The 12,793-nt window shown below is 32.3% G+C and overlaps 3 protein-coding genes across 5 annotated transcripts in view; 1 reads left to right on the forward strand and 2 right to left on the reverse strand.

Moving 5' to 3' along the window:
* LOC117112366 overlaps positions 1-1,822 on the reverse strand; it is a 46,041-nt gene extending 44,219 nt beyond the window's left edge. For 2 of the 3 annotated variants that reach the window (XM_033255443.1, XM_033255442.1), the window contains exons 1-4: positions 1,624-1,819; positions 1,041-1,207; positions 529-618; positions 63-251 (exon numbers count right to left, since the gene is read on the reverse strand). In XM_033255443.1, coding sequence (XP_033111334.1) covers positions 63-251; positions 529-618; positions 1,041-1,207; positions 1,624-1,654 — 477 coding nt within the window. In that variant the 5' untranslated portion in view covers positions 1,655-1,819. Of the gene's footprint in view, positions 1-62; positions 252-528; positions 619-1,040; positions 1,208-1,623 lie in introns of all 3 variants that reach the window. The other variant, XM_033255444.1, reaches the window with a different exon arrangement.
* Positions 1,823-3,964: 2,142 nt separating this feature from the next.
* Positions 3,965-6,859, reverse strand: LOC117112364. Its single transcript, XM_033255441.1, has 6 exons — positions 6,833-6,859; positions 6,183-6,296; positions 5,678-5,780; positions 5,280-5,445; positions 4,521-4,624; positions 3,965-3,993 (listed from the first exon to the last, which is right to left on the reverse strand). The coding sequence occupies exons 1-6, from the start codon at positions 6,857-6,859 to the stop codon at positions 3,965-3,967; spliced, it is 543 nt and encodes a 180-aa protein (XP_033111332.1).
* Positions 6,860-7,835: 976 nt separating this feature from the next.
* Positions 7,836-8,498, forward strand: LOC117112371 (protein ALP1-like). Its single transcript, XM_033255446.1, has one exon. The coding sequence runs from the start codon at positions 7,836-7,838 to the stop codon at positions 8,496-8,498; it is 663 nt and encodes a 220-aa protein (XP_033111337.1).
* The last annotated feature ends 4,295 nt before the right edge of the window (positions 8,499-12,793 follow it).

A 12,793-nucleotide genomic window follows, 5' to 3' on the forward strand; every position in this document is an offset into this window, starting at 1 on the left:
TATATATATACTGCAATTAAAATATAATAAGAGTAAAAGATTATTTTTTTTTAATGTCTTACCAGTGCCTGCTTCTCAGCATCACTCCCTGGTAGTAGGTCCTTATGCGTCCCAATTAGACTAATTGGTGGTGATGCTATCTTTCCGATAATCAATGGTTTTTCATCTGTGCCATGTAGCAGTACGGTGTGTTCGTAAATCGACCTTATCCAGAATATGATCATTTGGAGATTAGTCATCTCGAAGTGTCCCTTAAAATATATAAAAAATTATTTAAAATAAAATTAAAACAATTTAAATGTAGATAAGCCAATATATAATATTTTCCATTAAACAATGCAATTTAGTAATAGGCCTAAGATATTATTGCTTTTCATAAACAAAACTGTAATATTATAAATAATAAAATTTAAATGTGAATACATTATAAAAAAATACATCTTAAAACCAATATCATCTACACATTTAACTATGTCAAGTAGGGTTTGTTTCTGAGAAAGTTTAATCCCCATAAAGTGGTTTATTTACTTTATGAATATTTCTTGGTTTTGCAAACTCTTCCAAATCATCACACAAACTGAATACAACTCCGTAAGACGAGCGATCTGTGAGAAAAATCTGAAATACAATTAGTAAATACGCATTTTAACAACATTAGAACTAACATGAGAATTTCAGCAAAATACATATAAGAAAACATTACACATGGGGATGTCACAAAATGTATTTGATGATGTCTGGCTATTTAAATATGAATTGTATTTCCGTGGCTAAGAAACAGTTTTATAACAGGTGTGGCACCAGGGATGTTACCGACGGCGGACCAATATCCCCGACTGTGGGGGTGGTGGTCAGACGTTTCTCAACAGTTGACCTTTTAGGAATTTAGGGGTTTCAAGGACTTATTTAATCGATTTCAGATTATAATGTAGAAAAAAACATAGATTTTTATCTTCCCGACGAATTGGGGTTTTTCTTCCCGACGGGGTGGGGGGGGTGGTGGGAGCATTGGTATCGTATAGTTTTAATTAATCACCTACCCGGTGTGTAATGTAGTAAGTCATCTGACCGGCATAGTCCCATATGCAAGTTATATCACGCGGTCCGGAGCTCTTGTTAGCAAGATTGTCAACAATCTTCTTGCGTATTTCATATGTCATAAACTGAGTGGTTGATTCTCTCGTGTTATCATGAGATACAGATTTTTCTGAAAATAAATAAGAATAAATTTTACAAATAGCTAAACAACGAAAAAAGAAAGGTGTAATATAATAACAATTATGATGGTGGTGATGACAATAATAATGATGCTAATGACAACGAAAACGATGATAATGATGGCAATGATGATTGTGATGATGAATGTGTCGTCGTCGACGACGACGACGATGATGATAATTATAATAGTGAAGATGAAATGATGATGATGATGATGTTGATGATGATGATAATGATGATGTTGTTGATGATGATTATAATTAATTTAATGTGGATGATGACGGTGATGAAGAGGTAGAGTTACTTTCACTTATAATGAGAATGTAATGATGATGGTGATGTGTGTGCTGATGGTGAAGATGCTGATGAAGATAATCATAGAAATAATATTAATATTATTAATACCTCGGCCTCTCTTTTGCAAAGTCGGAAGCATAACACCTTCTGGTAATTGAAACTGTAATTTAACAATAAGTCAATTATTTTAACAATTTTATTAATATCTCATTTAAATATGATACAGCATAGCAATCTCTACATTATACGGTAACTTATTTTATGCTATTTAAAAATCTCAATATTACCAAATTCTGTCTTTATTAATTCATACAATTAGGCGTACATTATTCAACTTAACATTAATAGTCATTTCAGTCAATAGATTTTCTTTAACGAACAAACCTAAATTATTACCAGGCACTGTTCTCTGTTGGGGTCCTTACAGCTTTATAATCAAGTCAGTTTTATGACGCGAGTAAACAAGATTGAACCAGTTGTGGTCCTTGCATATACGTAGTATATTTGCTGTCTGTTTAGTCTACTTTATATATGTACCTATGCACAGTATAGTTAAATACACTTATATCTTTTCTATGGTATGTGTAGTTCATATGGATAGACCAGTTCATGGTCAATTTCCTCTACCCCCTTGGTGTGCAGGGGCGGATTTCCGCCCCCCACACCCCCTTTTTTTGGGAGATAAAAAAAAGGGAAAAAAGAAAGAAAAAGAAAAAAATTATAGCCCAGAACGCCTCAAATGTTATTTTCGGGCGTCAGAACACAGAAAATTTCGTGTGGGCGTGCCCCCGGACACCCTAGGACAGTGTTGTCTCGATCGGCCCAACTTTTGGCCCCCTTTCGGCCCCCTTTTTGGACATCTCTGGATCCGCCACTGGTGTGGATACCTAGTGTGTGATGTATATGTATGTAAAGTTCGCAACTACTCTGTAACTTTATATACTTTACACATATTACCTTTAAGTAAGACTCGTATGTATTTTTATTATGGGCCTATATATTGCCACAATTCCTGTATGTTTATGTAGATTCGTTTGAACATTTTTATGTTAAGGACACGAGGGTAGGTGGAAATATTTGTTTGCAGATTGAGATACAAAATGCAAGATCTATTCTCCTTACATACGATAGTAACTTTGGTATCTATTCTAGTTATTATTATTAATATTATTATTATTGTTACAGTGATTGATTGATTGATTAGCGTGTGTAATATCAATTTAACGAATAATTACAAACAAAACGGATTCAGAATATATTCAGTTTATATACGATAAATACATTACCAAACATTTTCATAACATACATACAGGTAGTGGTTAATATACGAAATGCTAAAAACAATAAATTTCTGAGTTTCCCACAGCAACAACTTTACTACAGAAAGTTACAAGTAAACCTACATACGCACACTTAACACGAAAGTGGTAATGTTAAAACCAACTGAAAAGATTGAATCAGTGGTGGTCCTTAAATATACGTAGTATATTGGTGTCTTTTTGTCTACATATACAGTTAATTACACTTATATCTTTTCTATAGTATGTTTAGTTCATATGGAAAGGCAGTGCATGGTAAGTTTCCCCCCCCCCACCCCTTGGTGTGGATACCTAGTGTGTGATAGTACTATGTACCTTAAAGTTCACAACGACTCCAGTTCTTTATATATTTTACACATATAACCTTTAGGTAAGACTCAACATACGGGGTGACGTCTTTAAATAGATATTCTGTTGTTACAGAAATGATTATGCACCACATAATTATTACTGTCAAAATATTATGTGCATATAATTAATTCCGTTGTTACAGAAATAATTAAAGTATGTTCCACAAAATCTGCCTCCATTGGTGTGGATGCCTAGTGTGTAATAGTACGTATGTAACGTTTAAAAATCACAACGACTCCATTACATTCACAACGACCTCATTACTTTATAATCTTTAATACACATAGAGCTTTTAGGTCAGACTCGTATATATTTTTTATTATACATACGCCTACTGCCACACTTGCTGTATCTTTATGTAGATTCGTTTGAATATTTTTATGGACACGAGGATAGGTGGAAATATTTGTGTGCAGATTGAAATACAAAATGCAAGATCTATTCTCCTTACATACGATAGTAACTTTGGTATCTATTCTAATTATTATGATTAATATTATTATTGTTACAGTGATTGATTGATTAGCGTGTGTAATATCAATTTAACGAATAATTACAAACAAAACGGATTCAGAATATATTCAGTTTATATACGATAAATACATTACCAAACATTTTCATAACATACATACAGGTAGTGGTTAATATACGAAATGCTAAAAACAATAAATTTCTGAGTTTCCCACAGCAACAACTTTACTACAGAAAGTTACAAGTAAACCTACATACGCACACTTAACACGAAAGTGGTAATGTTAAAACCAACTGAAAAGATTGAATCAGAGTATTTGCTTGGTTAGGTCACAAACTGTACACATTATAAAATTACCCATGAAAATGAGGTCATTATATTAAAGTATATCATTAAAAGCTAATCAATCATTTAAACCCTGAATTTATTAAAATTATTGCATAGTGATGTGGCTTAGCTGATTGCACGTCCATAAATAGGCGGATTATTGGTTCAGGCAGGGCTTTTTTTAAGTTTAAGCTGAGTGTTGCTGAGAAGTAATGTTATTGTTTCCTGTGCTGTAGAATTTGAGTCTGGTCGCTCGACTCCTTAAATAATCATCACAGTGAAAGTTAGGGAAGGACCATGTTTGTATCCGTTACATCGTGTGTGGCTGCCACGAATACTAGAATTTCCAGCCCGAATATCCAATTTCCAATTTTAATGAGGACAAATAAAGAATGAATGTTGTCAAATAAGTGTTATTATTACTATTAATTTATTATTATTATTATTATTATTATTATTATTATTATTATTATTATTATTATTATTATTATAATTATTACTATTATATCATTTAGGTTTATTATAATAAATCATACCATCCACATCCTTCTGTTCCTCCCATTTGATGTAATTTTTGCCTACACTTTGAAAGACAGTAGTTGTAACAATACCAGCAGTAGAAGGCTCATGCTTATCAAATCTATTAATTGAAGTTTGACATCGTCATTATAGAAATGTATAATACTTTCATTATCAACATCAACGATAACAATAATAACATACATAAATAATAACGAAAACAATGGTAAATAATAATATTCCTGATGACAAAATTAATGTCGAAATATTGACGGCGACGACGACGACAACAACAACAACAACAACAATAGGTAATTAATAATAATAATATTAATAATAATAATTATTATTATTATTACAGTGATTGATTTACTATCGTGTGTAATATCAATTAACGAATAATTACAACAATCAAAACGGATTCAGAATATATATTACAGTTTACATATGATAAATAAATTACAAACATTTCACTAACATAGGCCTACCTGTAGTTTATTAATTTTCGAAATGCTAAAAATAACAATAAATTTCGTAGTTGCTATTATTAAATCCCAATTACATATAAAGGCCGTGTCATCCGCCACTCGACCCCGTCACCTAGCAACAACTTTACTTCAGAAAGTTACAAGTAAACTTACACGCGCACACTAGCGCGTGCATGTTAAAAGTTGAGTAGAAAACGAACGTACACTGTAATGTAAAAACCAACTGAAAAAAGCAAGCAAAGTAAATCGATATAAAGTACAAAACCTAATACATCCGATTGTACTTACTCTTTCCCAAGCATGGCTTTGACACAAGATGATTTTCCAGAACCCTCGTTACCTAGGAACATCAGTCTTGAATTAACAACTGTTATTTCACCGTTTTTAAGTGCATCTTTGAATGCTTTGACCGCATCGGGACCCCTGGCTAAAATCTCTGACGGAATTGATAGTTCTATTTCATTCAAAAAAGAAAAAAGCAAAGAAAAAAAATCAAATACTTTAATAATTTAATTCACTTTCTAAATTACATGTATTTTAATTAATTGCGATAACGTTTTTTTTTTTACAATAATAATAACAAAACGGAAATAATATATTCTTATATATTCATTAAATGGCTCCTTATTGTGTCGAATTATTATAAAATAATAGAAAAAGAATGTGTAAGATAAGTGTTATCATACCTTTAAGTAAATTTTTTAATTTTGTCTTTTTCTCTCTTCTTGTGGATTCTTCGTATCTTTCACATTCGTTATCATCATAGTAATCAAGAGGCGTCTTTCCAGACTGCAATAACAGACACGAGCACGAGATGATTCGTTTCATTGCACGACGGTTGCAAATTAAATCAACAGAAAACAGTGGCATATTTGGTTTAATAACCAATGATATAATAATAAAATGGTAAATAATAATTTAAATATCAACACTATTAGCATTACAACTTTATAACTATTGTTGTAAATTACTATCACATCACATCGGAAATAAAAATATTCATTGAAATCATACTTCAAAAAGAATCATCATTATTTACTATGATATTAATCGATTTAATACTTATATGAATTTATATTTATTACATTGGTTTTAATTAGTAAAAATGTTTCAAGTAGTTTCATATACAGTTGTTGTATTCAGGTCATTGACTGATATTCTTTTGATGCATTTCATTTTTCTGTACATTACATTATCTTTTATTGTCACCGACGCGCCAAAGGTGATATTGAGAATTGCGAGTTCCTTGTGTTGCTCGTGCGTCAGCTCCCAATCACGTAGACACCACAGTAAGCGTGGTTCCCACTAGGACGTACACTCAACGCAACTGACGCAACGTAAGAATATGCTCTTCCAACAAAGTCGCACCCCCCTCTTTGCGAAAAGTTGAAATTTCGCTGTAAAGCTTGGTTGCGTCAACACAACACGTAAGAAAAGTACATGGTTCCCATTTGGCGACGTAACGACGCAGGGTGAGCGGGAAATTCGATGTCTTTGCAAAATACTGTGCAGCGCGCGACAGCAGGCCCTACTGAGAAGTGACAACATGCCGAAAAACAACGACAGAGAATTTGCAAGAATATGTATAGCCTATAGGCCCTACTGTATCTTTTATGGAAGCGGAAGAGAAGAATAAGACTAAACAAAGGAGACAATTTTGGGTGCGTGAAATATTTCAAGAAAGAAATTTACATGGCCAGTTTAAAACAACATTCTTATCATTGAAAGCCACCGACCGAGAATATTTTTTCAGGTGAGTACTATAGCCTGGCCTAGCCTAGGCCTAGTTAGTACTAGTAGAGTAGGAGGGCCTGGCATAGGCGGTCTAGGCCTAAGCCTACGCTAGGGCATCCTGTGAATATTTCCATTGTTGGTGCCTAGCTTTAATGAACCTCTGCAAATTAGAATCTATGAATTTTACTCATAGCCTAATGATTACATATTATTATTATTATTATATTAATATTATTATAAGCCTAGGTGCCAACATTATCTTTTTAATGAGTGAGGGTTTTTAAGAAGGGAAAAAGCTAGCCAGTGCAGTGGTGGTAGGCCTACCTCCAGCGGAGGCCTACTGTTTTCCCCTACCCAAGCAGTCAACTCAGCCCCAATTAAACCACATTAAAACCACATTTAAGTATTTTAAATTGTTGACGTTGGTATTTTTTTTTTACATTTACAATACATACATTATAAAAATAAGGAAACCTGCATTAAATATGAATATTAAAATAATATTAATAGTAATAATAACAATATAAAAAGGCATATTATTAGCTGTATCTAATGATATGATTACAATAGTAACAACATAATTATGACAATACTTAATGAGTTATATAGACATAATAATGTATAAATATGAATACATAATAATGTATACATATTTAAATATACCTATAATTATTATTATGTAAAATAAATATGCCTGTATACTATATATATATATATATTTGATTCAAGGGAAGCTTCATTTCAAATGAGGCTCTACAGGGGGTTTATTCGAGTAAAGCATTTATTTAAATATATACGGTATAAGGCCAGGCCTATGTTAATGTAATTTAAATAAAACCATAACACAGTTCCTTTTTATATTTCATTTAGGTATTCTCGTATGAGTCCTGAGAGGTTCGATCACCTGTTGAGTTTAATACAACATCTTCTGGAGAAAAAAAACAACAAAACTAAGGAAACCAATCAGTGCCAATAATAACGTTGAGATACCTAGCTACTGGCGATCAACAGAGTTCGCAGTCATTTAACTTCTTGGTTGGTAGATCCACTGTCTGCAAAATAATCAGAGAGACGTGCCAAGCAATCTGGAGTGTGTTGCAGCCATTATATATGGCAATGCTACACATTTCCGATCATTGGAAAAACATAGCTCAAGCCTATGAAGATACTTGGAATTTTCCTCATGTCATTGGAGCAATTGACAGCAAACATATCAATATTGAATGCCCAAAATTCGGAGGTTCAATGTATTATAACTACAAACAGTTCCACTCGTCTGTTCTTTTGGCATTATGTGGTGCCAGGTATGCATTCACCTACGTCAATATTGGTAGTTATGGCGGTATGAATGATGCCAGCATTTTCAATCGATCAAAGTTGCATGAAGAACTTCAAAATGGCACATTTCCCTTGCCAGTACCAGAAAACTCAAGACCATATTTTATTTTGGGGGATGATATATTTCCCCTCAAACCCTGGCTAATGAAACCATATTCAGGAAAAGATTTGTCCTTCGAATCAAGGGTGATCAATTACAGGCTCTCAAGAGCCAGGAGAACAATTGAAAATTCATTTGGGATTCTAGCAGCACGATGGAGGATATTCCGTCGCCCAGTCCGTGCCGATATTAGCACAGTTGATGACAATATTAAAGCCACGTTGTGTTTGCATAACTACTTAATAAAACAGAAAATGCTAGGTACAGCCCAAGTGGCTTTGTGGACTGCTATGATGGAGGTGAGCTTAAAGAAGGAGAGTGGCGCAATGTGGTAGAAGGTGACAACGGCATGGGAGCATTACAGGCAAATCATGCTAATAACTATTCATTTGATGCTAAAATGATCAGAGACAATCTGCGTGAATACGTAAACTCTGTAGATGGGTCAGTAGCATGGCAAAATGAAACAGTTTCCTATTGTGGGCGAAAGACATAGTCTTTCATCCATCTCATGGATTTCCAGATGGAACATGAACACTCGTTAAGTAAATGACAGATTACATACATTTTGACTTAAATTGATAAATCAAAACCATATGGTAGCTTATTATATTTATTTAAACTTATTTTTTTTAAAGATCATCAGAGATGGGCAGAAAAAATAACATTTTATTGGTGAATGTAAACTGTATATACAGTAATTAAGAAGAAATATACATATCTTATTTTTGAGATATTGAGGCAGCAGTGGGCATAATCAAAATTAAAAAAAAAATCTTTTCTGAAATGTTCGTGACAGGGTTGTGCTAATTTGCCACTAAAGTTTTATGTTTATTCGAAACCATTATTAGCAGTTGATACAAATGGGTTTGCTAAAAAAAATGGCTAAATCTGCTTTGCAAAAATTTATATATATAAGATTAAATGGTACTACTTGATCCATATTAGGATCGGAGTGTTAGTTTCTATGTTAAGAGATATGCAATGTCTAATGTTTATGACAATTTTTGATCAGTGGTTTGTATGTTATAATAAATGTTTGTTATTTAACATATAGTATCTAGAAATGCTGTATTGTGCTACTTTCATTATGGTTTGTCACTTATTAAATTAACCCTACATTAAAGAAACAACATCTAAATCTAGTACTGTATTGATGAAAAATTCTTGTATTCTTTACCTAAATAGACCTATTTAATTTTTTGGAATTAGGCCTATGATAAATTTCTATAGCAACTACAGATATGTTGTGCTACTTGAAGTGTTAAACTATCCTGGTATTCCCCTAAATTAAAAAATCTAGCCTAGGGAATTAAAAGATATTTTAATGTCATTGTCAAATTGAAAATCAGAATCCAGATAATTTTATAAATATTTTTTACATTTTATTTTCAATAATAATACACATTGATTGGCAACTGGTAAATAACTCTGAAAATATGAACGACAAATTTACTCTATGCAAGGCTGTATTGTACACAAAAGTTTTCTAGGTATACAGTGGCAACATTATACTGTATATTCACATCAACAACTACTTTGGAAATAAAAACTATCTGCAGCAAATCCCAGGAAAGATAAAATTGCATTGGATTGATACAAGATGGTAAATGATAAGTAAATATACAATACATACACAAACATCACAGTCCATATATACATACAAACGAAAATAAAATGGTTTAAAACAAGTAAAGAAAACACATTTTGTAAGGAAACATTTAAATTTCATAAAATTGTTCACTGCCTTTATCATAAAGGCAGGGATATTCTCGCACAATTTCCATGAACTCTGACTCCTTTGTGGAAACCATGATGACGTTCCTTTTAAGACGACCCAGTTGTTGTTTTGCAATTGACTGAGCGTGCGTAGATGAGGCTTTTTCTTGCGTTTGCCTCTTGCGTTGACGTAAAATTCAAACCGGTTTGAATTTCCGCTATCGACGCAATTTCTGTCGCAAGGGACGCAACACTCTACGAAAAGTTGAACTGCGTATGAGTAGCGTCGATGTTGCGTTGCGTTGCCTAGTTTGCGTCGTCGGTTCCCACTTGGAAGCCGCAATACCCTCGCGTTGCGTCACTTTGCGTCGATACGTCGCGTTTGCGTCGCTGCGTTGCGTCCTAGTGGGAACCAAGCTGTAGTGGTGTCCATCCACGCTGCAATGAAATGATAATCAACGTCAAGTTTGTTGAACACGCACAACACAAGAATATCAATTAAAAAATATTACGCAAACGTAAAAGTCTGTCTCTTATACACATCTAGATGTGTATAAGAGACAGGTTATACATACTTTTCCCGACACAAAAATAACTTGTTAAAAAGGATATTATTGAAATATGGCTTTTTATATTATAATACATGACGGGCAGTACTTAGTACAGTAGTTAGAATTATACAACGATAAAAAAACTATCTCAACCCAGTTGTAAATATAATAGGCCCTAAATTATTATTAATACAATAATATTAGATTACTATTACAAAATTAGAACGTGATGTATTGAATGTGTTTGTGAGTGAATTAATGTTAATTTGTTAGCAATGAATAAAGTGTTGTTTTCTTCTACTGTACTCACGTTGTCTTGCGTGTTAATCTTCTTGTTGGTTTTTTCCAACACGCGTCTCATTGCTGACACGCGTGCGTTGTCCGCCAATAAATGGAGAATAGTGAGACCAAGAGCAGACTACAAGACAAACGTAGAATATGATGAGAAAGAAATAATAAACAACAACAAGAAACTATACACACACCACATATCAACAACACATAACAACTCACAAACATCACACATACATTACTTATTACATTCATAATTATTAAATACTAATTACTTTATTTAATATTTTTATAACGTGGTTTTTTAGGCGAAATCGCGCAAAAAATACTTGTATTAATTGGCCTATGTTTTACACACACTATTAAATTATTTCCAAATTGAGATTTTTAGCGAAAATACTTTTTGTGAAAAATATCAATTTTATGGTCACCAGTGTATTCAGTAAACTGTATTAAGCAGAACAAATCCAAACATCACCATTTTTGTAAGTGTAATATGTATTTTTTCACAATGTTTCATATGAAATAGTGATAATGACCATAACATAGGCTTTTTCTGTGTTGTAAAATATGTCAAATAAATCATGAAATAAAAGTCTCATTTTTAACCCAACATGAAATAAATCACTTTGAGTTATTTGTATGTTTTATGATGTGTACACATGTTGTGTGCTTGTCATGTTTAAAATGCAATGATATTTAATTCCACTCACCACCCTGTGTTCTAAACACTCAACTGTTGCCGTTTCAATCATATTCTCCAACACATCATCTGGTGCTCCCCGATGCACAGCGTGCATTAATGGCGTCCAGTCGTACTACGAAAACAAACATTACACTGAATTACGATACAGTTCATACAACTATCAACAATACTTTTTACGCGTTTCATAATTTCAATCGTACGATGATATTCCAATATCATTTAAGAACTACTAAATTATAAATAGTTAAAAATGAGTGTTGTAATACACACATTCATTTGAATATATTATATTGATTTTATTTACGATAAATTTTTGGTCCTTTTTTCACAATTATTAAGAGTTAAAATAAGATTAACAAAAATACTGTAATGTTATTTATAAGTGTTTTGGAAAAGGGAATAAGGTACTGTGTCAGTGAATATGTCGAGACATAACTTTTACTGTAGTTGTTGAGTCATGGTTTATGTTTAGTATGTTAAAAAATGATATTACTGTACTAATAATAGGCCTTTTACTTAGCATGTCTATATTTTGTCAGTACAGTAGTATAGTAGGTCCCTATTATATTTCCTTGTAAACTGTTTTTGAGTGAACCATGAAACTATTGATAAGCTATTTTGAAAAGGGAGTACGTTACTGTGTCAGTGAATAGGTCTAAACATAAACGTATAGTTGTTGGACCATGGTTATGTGTTTAGTATTTAAAAATTAAAAAAATTATATTAGCATGTCTATGTTTTGTCAGTACAGTTTAGTAGGCCCTATGCCTTGGAAATTGTTCGTGCGTGAACCACGTAACATTTTATAAAACAGGAGAATACTTGACAACGGCGCGACGGTGTAAATGATTTTAATTTTATTTTTTTAAATTTTTAAAATTTTTTTTTATAGGCCTACTCATTAACTAAAAAGAAGTAGGAACAATTAGATTTGATAAATCATTTAGTATGAAAGTCCCTAGACTAAATACCGTATGGCCAATTTAGTAGTTTACGCCAAAACTATTAGAACGTATTATTTTTGTACGTCTGTAAAATAATGGTTTATTTTTTTATTTTCGAAAAAAATCATTAGTTTATCACCCCTACATCCTCACTTTTAGGAAAATTCTTTTGACAGTGACAATCAGTTATTTAAATATAACATGTGATCAAATTATTAATATAATACTATTTTTTTAAATTCATTTAATTAATGGACTTTTTCTTGAGAAATGAAAATGATATTAACAATTAAATGATGTGGATTTACTAATGAATTTAGATAAAATATTAACCAGAATAAATCAATACATAAGAACTTAATGCAAAAAAAAAAAAAAAAAAAAACCTCCCTCCCTCATCAGTTTTTATTCGTTGATAG

Source organism: Anneissia japonica, unplaced genomic scaffold (assembly GCF_011630105.1).
Source record: "Anneissia japonica isolate Jap-2015-1 unplaced genomic scaffold, ASM1163010v1 scaffold626_len82965_cov124, whole genome shotgun sequence".
NCBI lineage: Eukaryota > Metazoa > Echinodermata > Crinoidea > Comatulida > Comatulidae > Anneissia > Anneissia japonica.

Coding starts and splice junctions, on each gene's coding strand:
- LOC117112364 (XM_033255441.1), bottom strand. CDS start 6,859: ATGGAAATATTCACAGGATGCCCTAGC. Junction 5,781..6,182: donor CGGTGACAATAAAAGATAAT/GTAATGTACAGA, acceptor CTGTTATTGCAG/TCTGGAAAGACGCCTCTTGA. Junction 3,994..4,520: donor GGAACAGAAGGATGTGGATG/GTATGATTTATT, acceptor TAATGTGTACAG/TTTGTGACCTAACCAAGCAA.
- LOC117112371 (XM_033255446.1), top strand. CDS start 7,836: ATGGCAATGCTACACATTTCCGATCATTGGAAAAACATAGCTCAAGCC.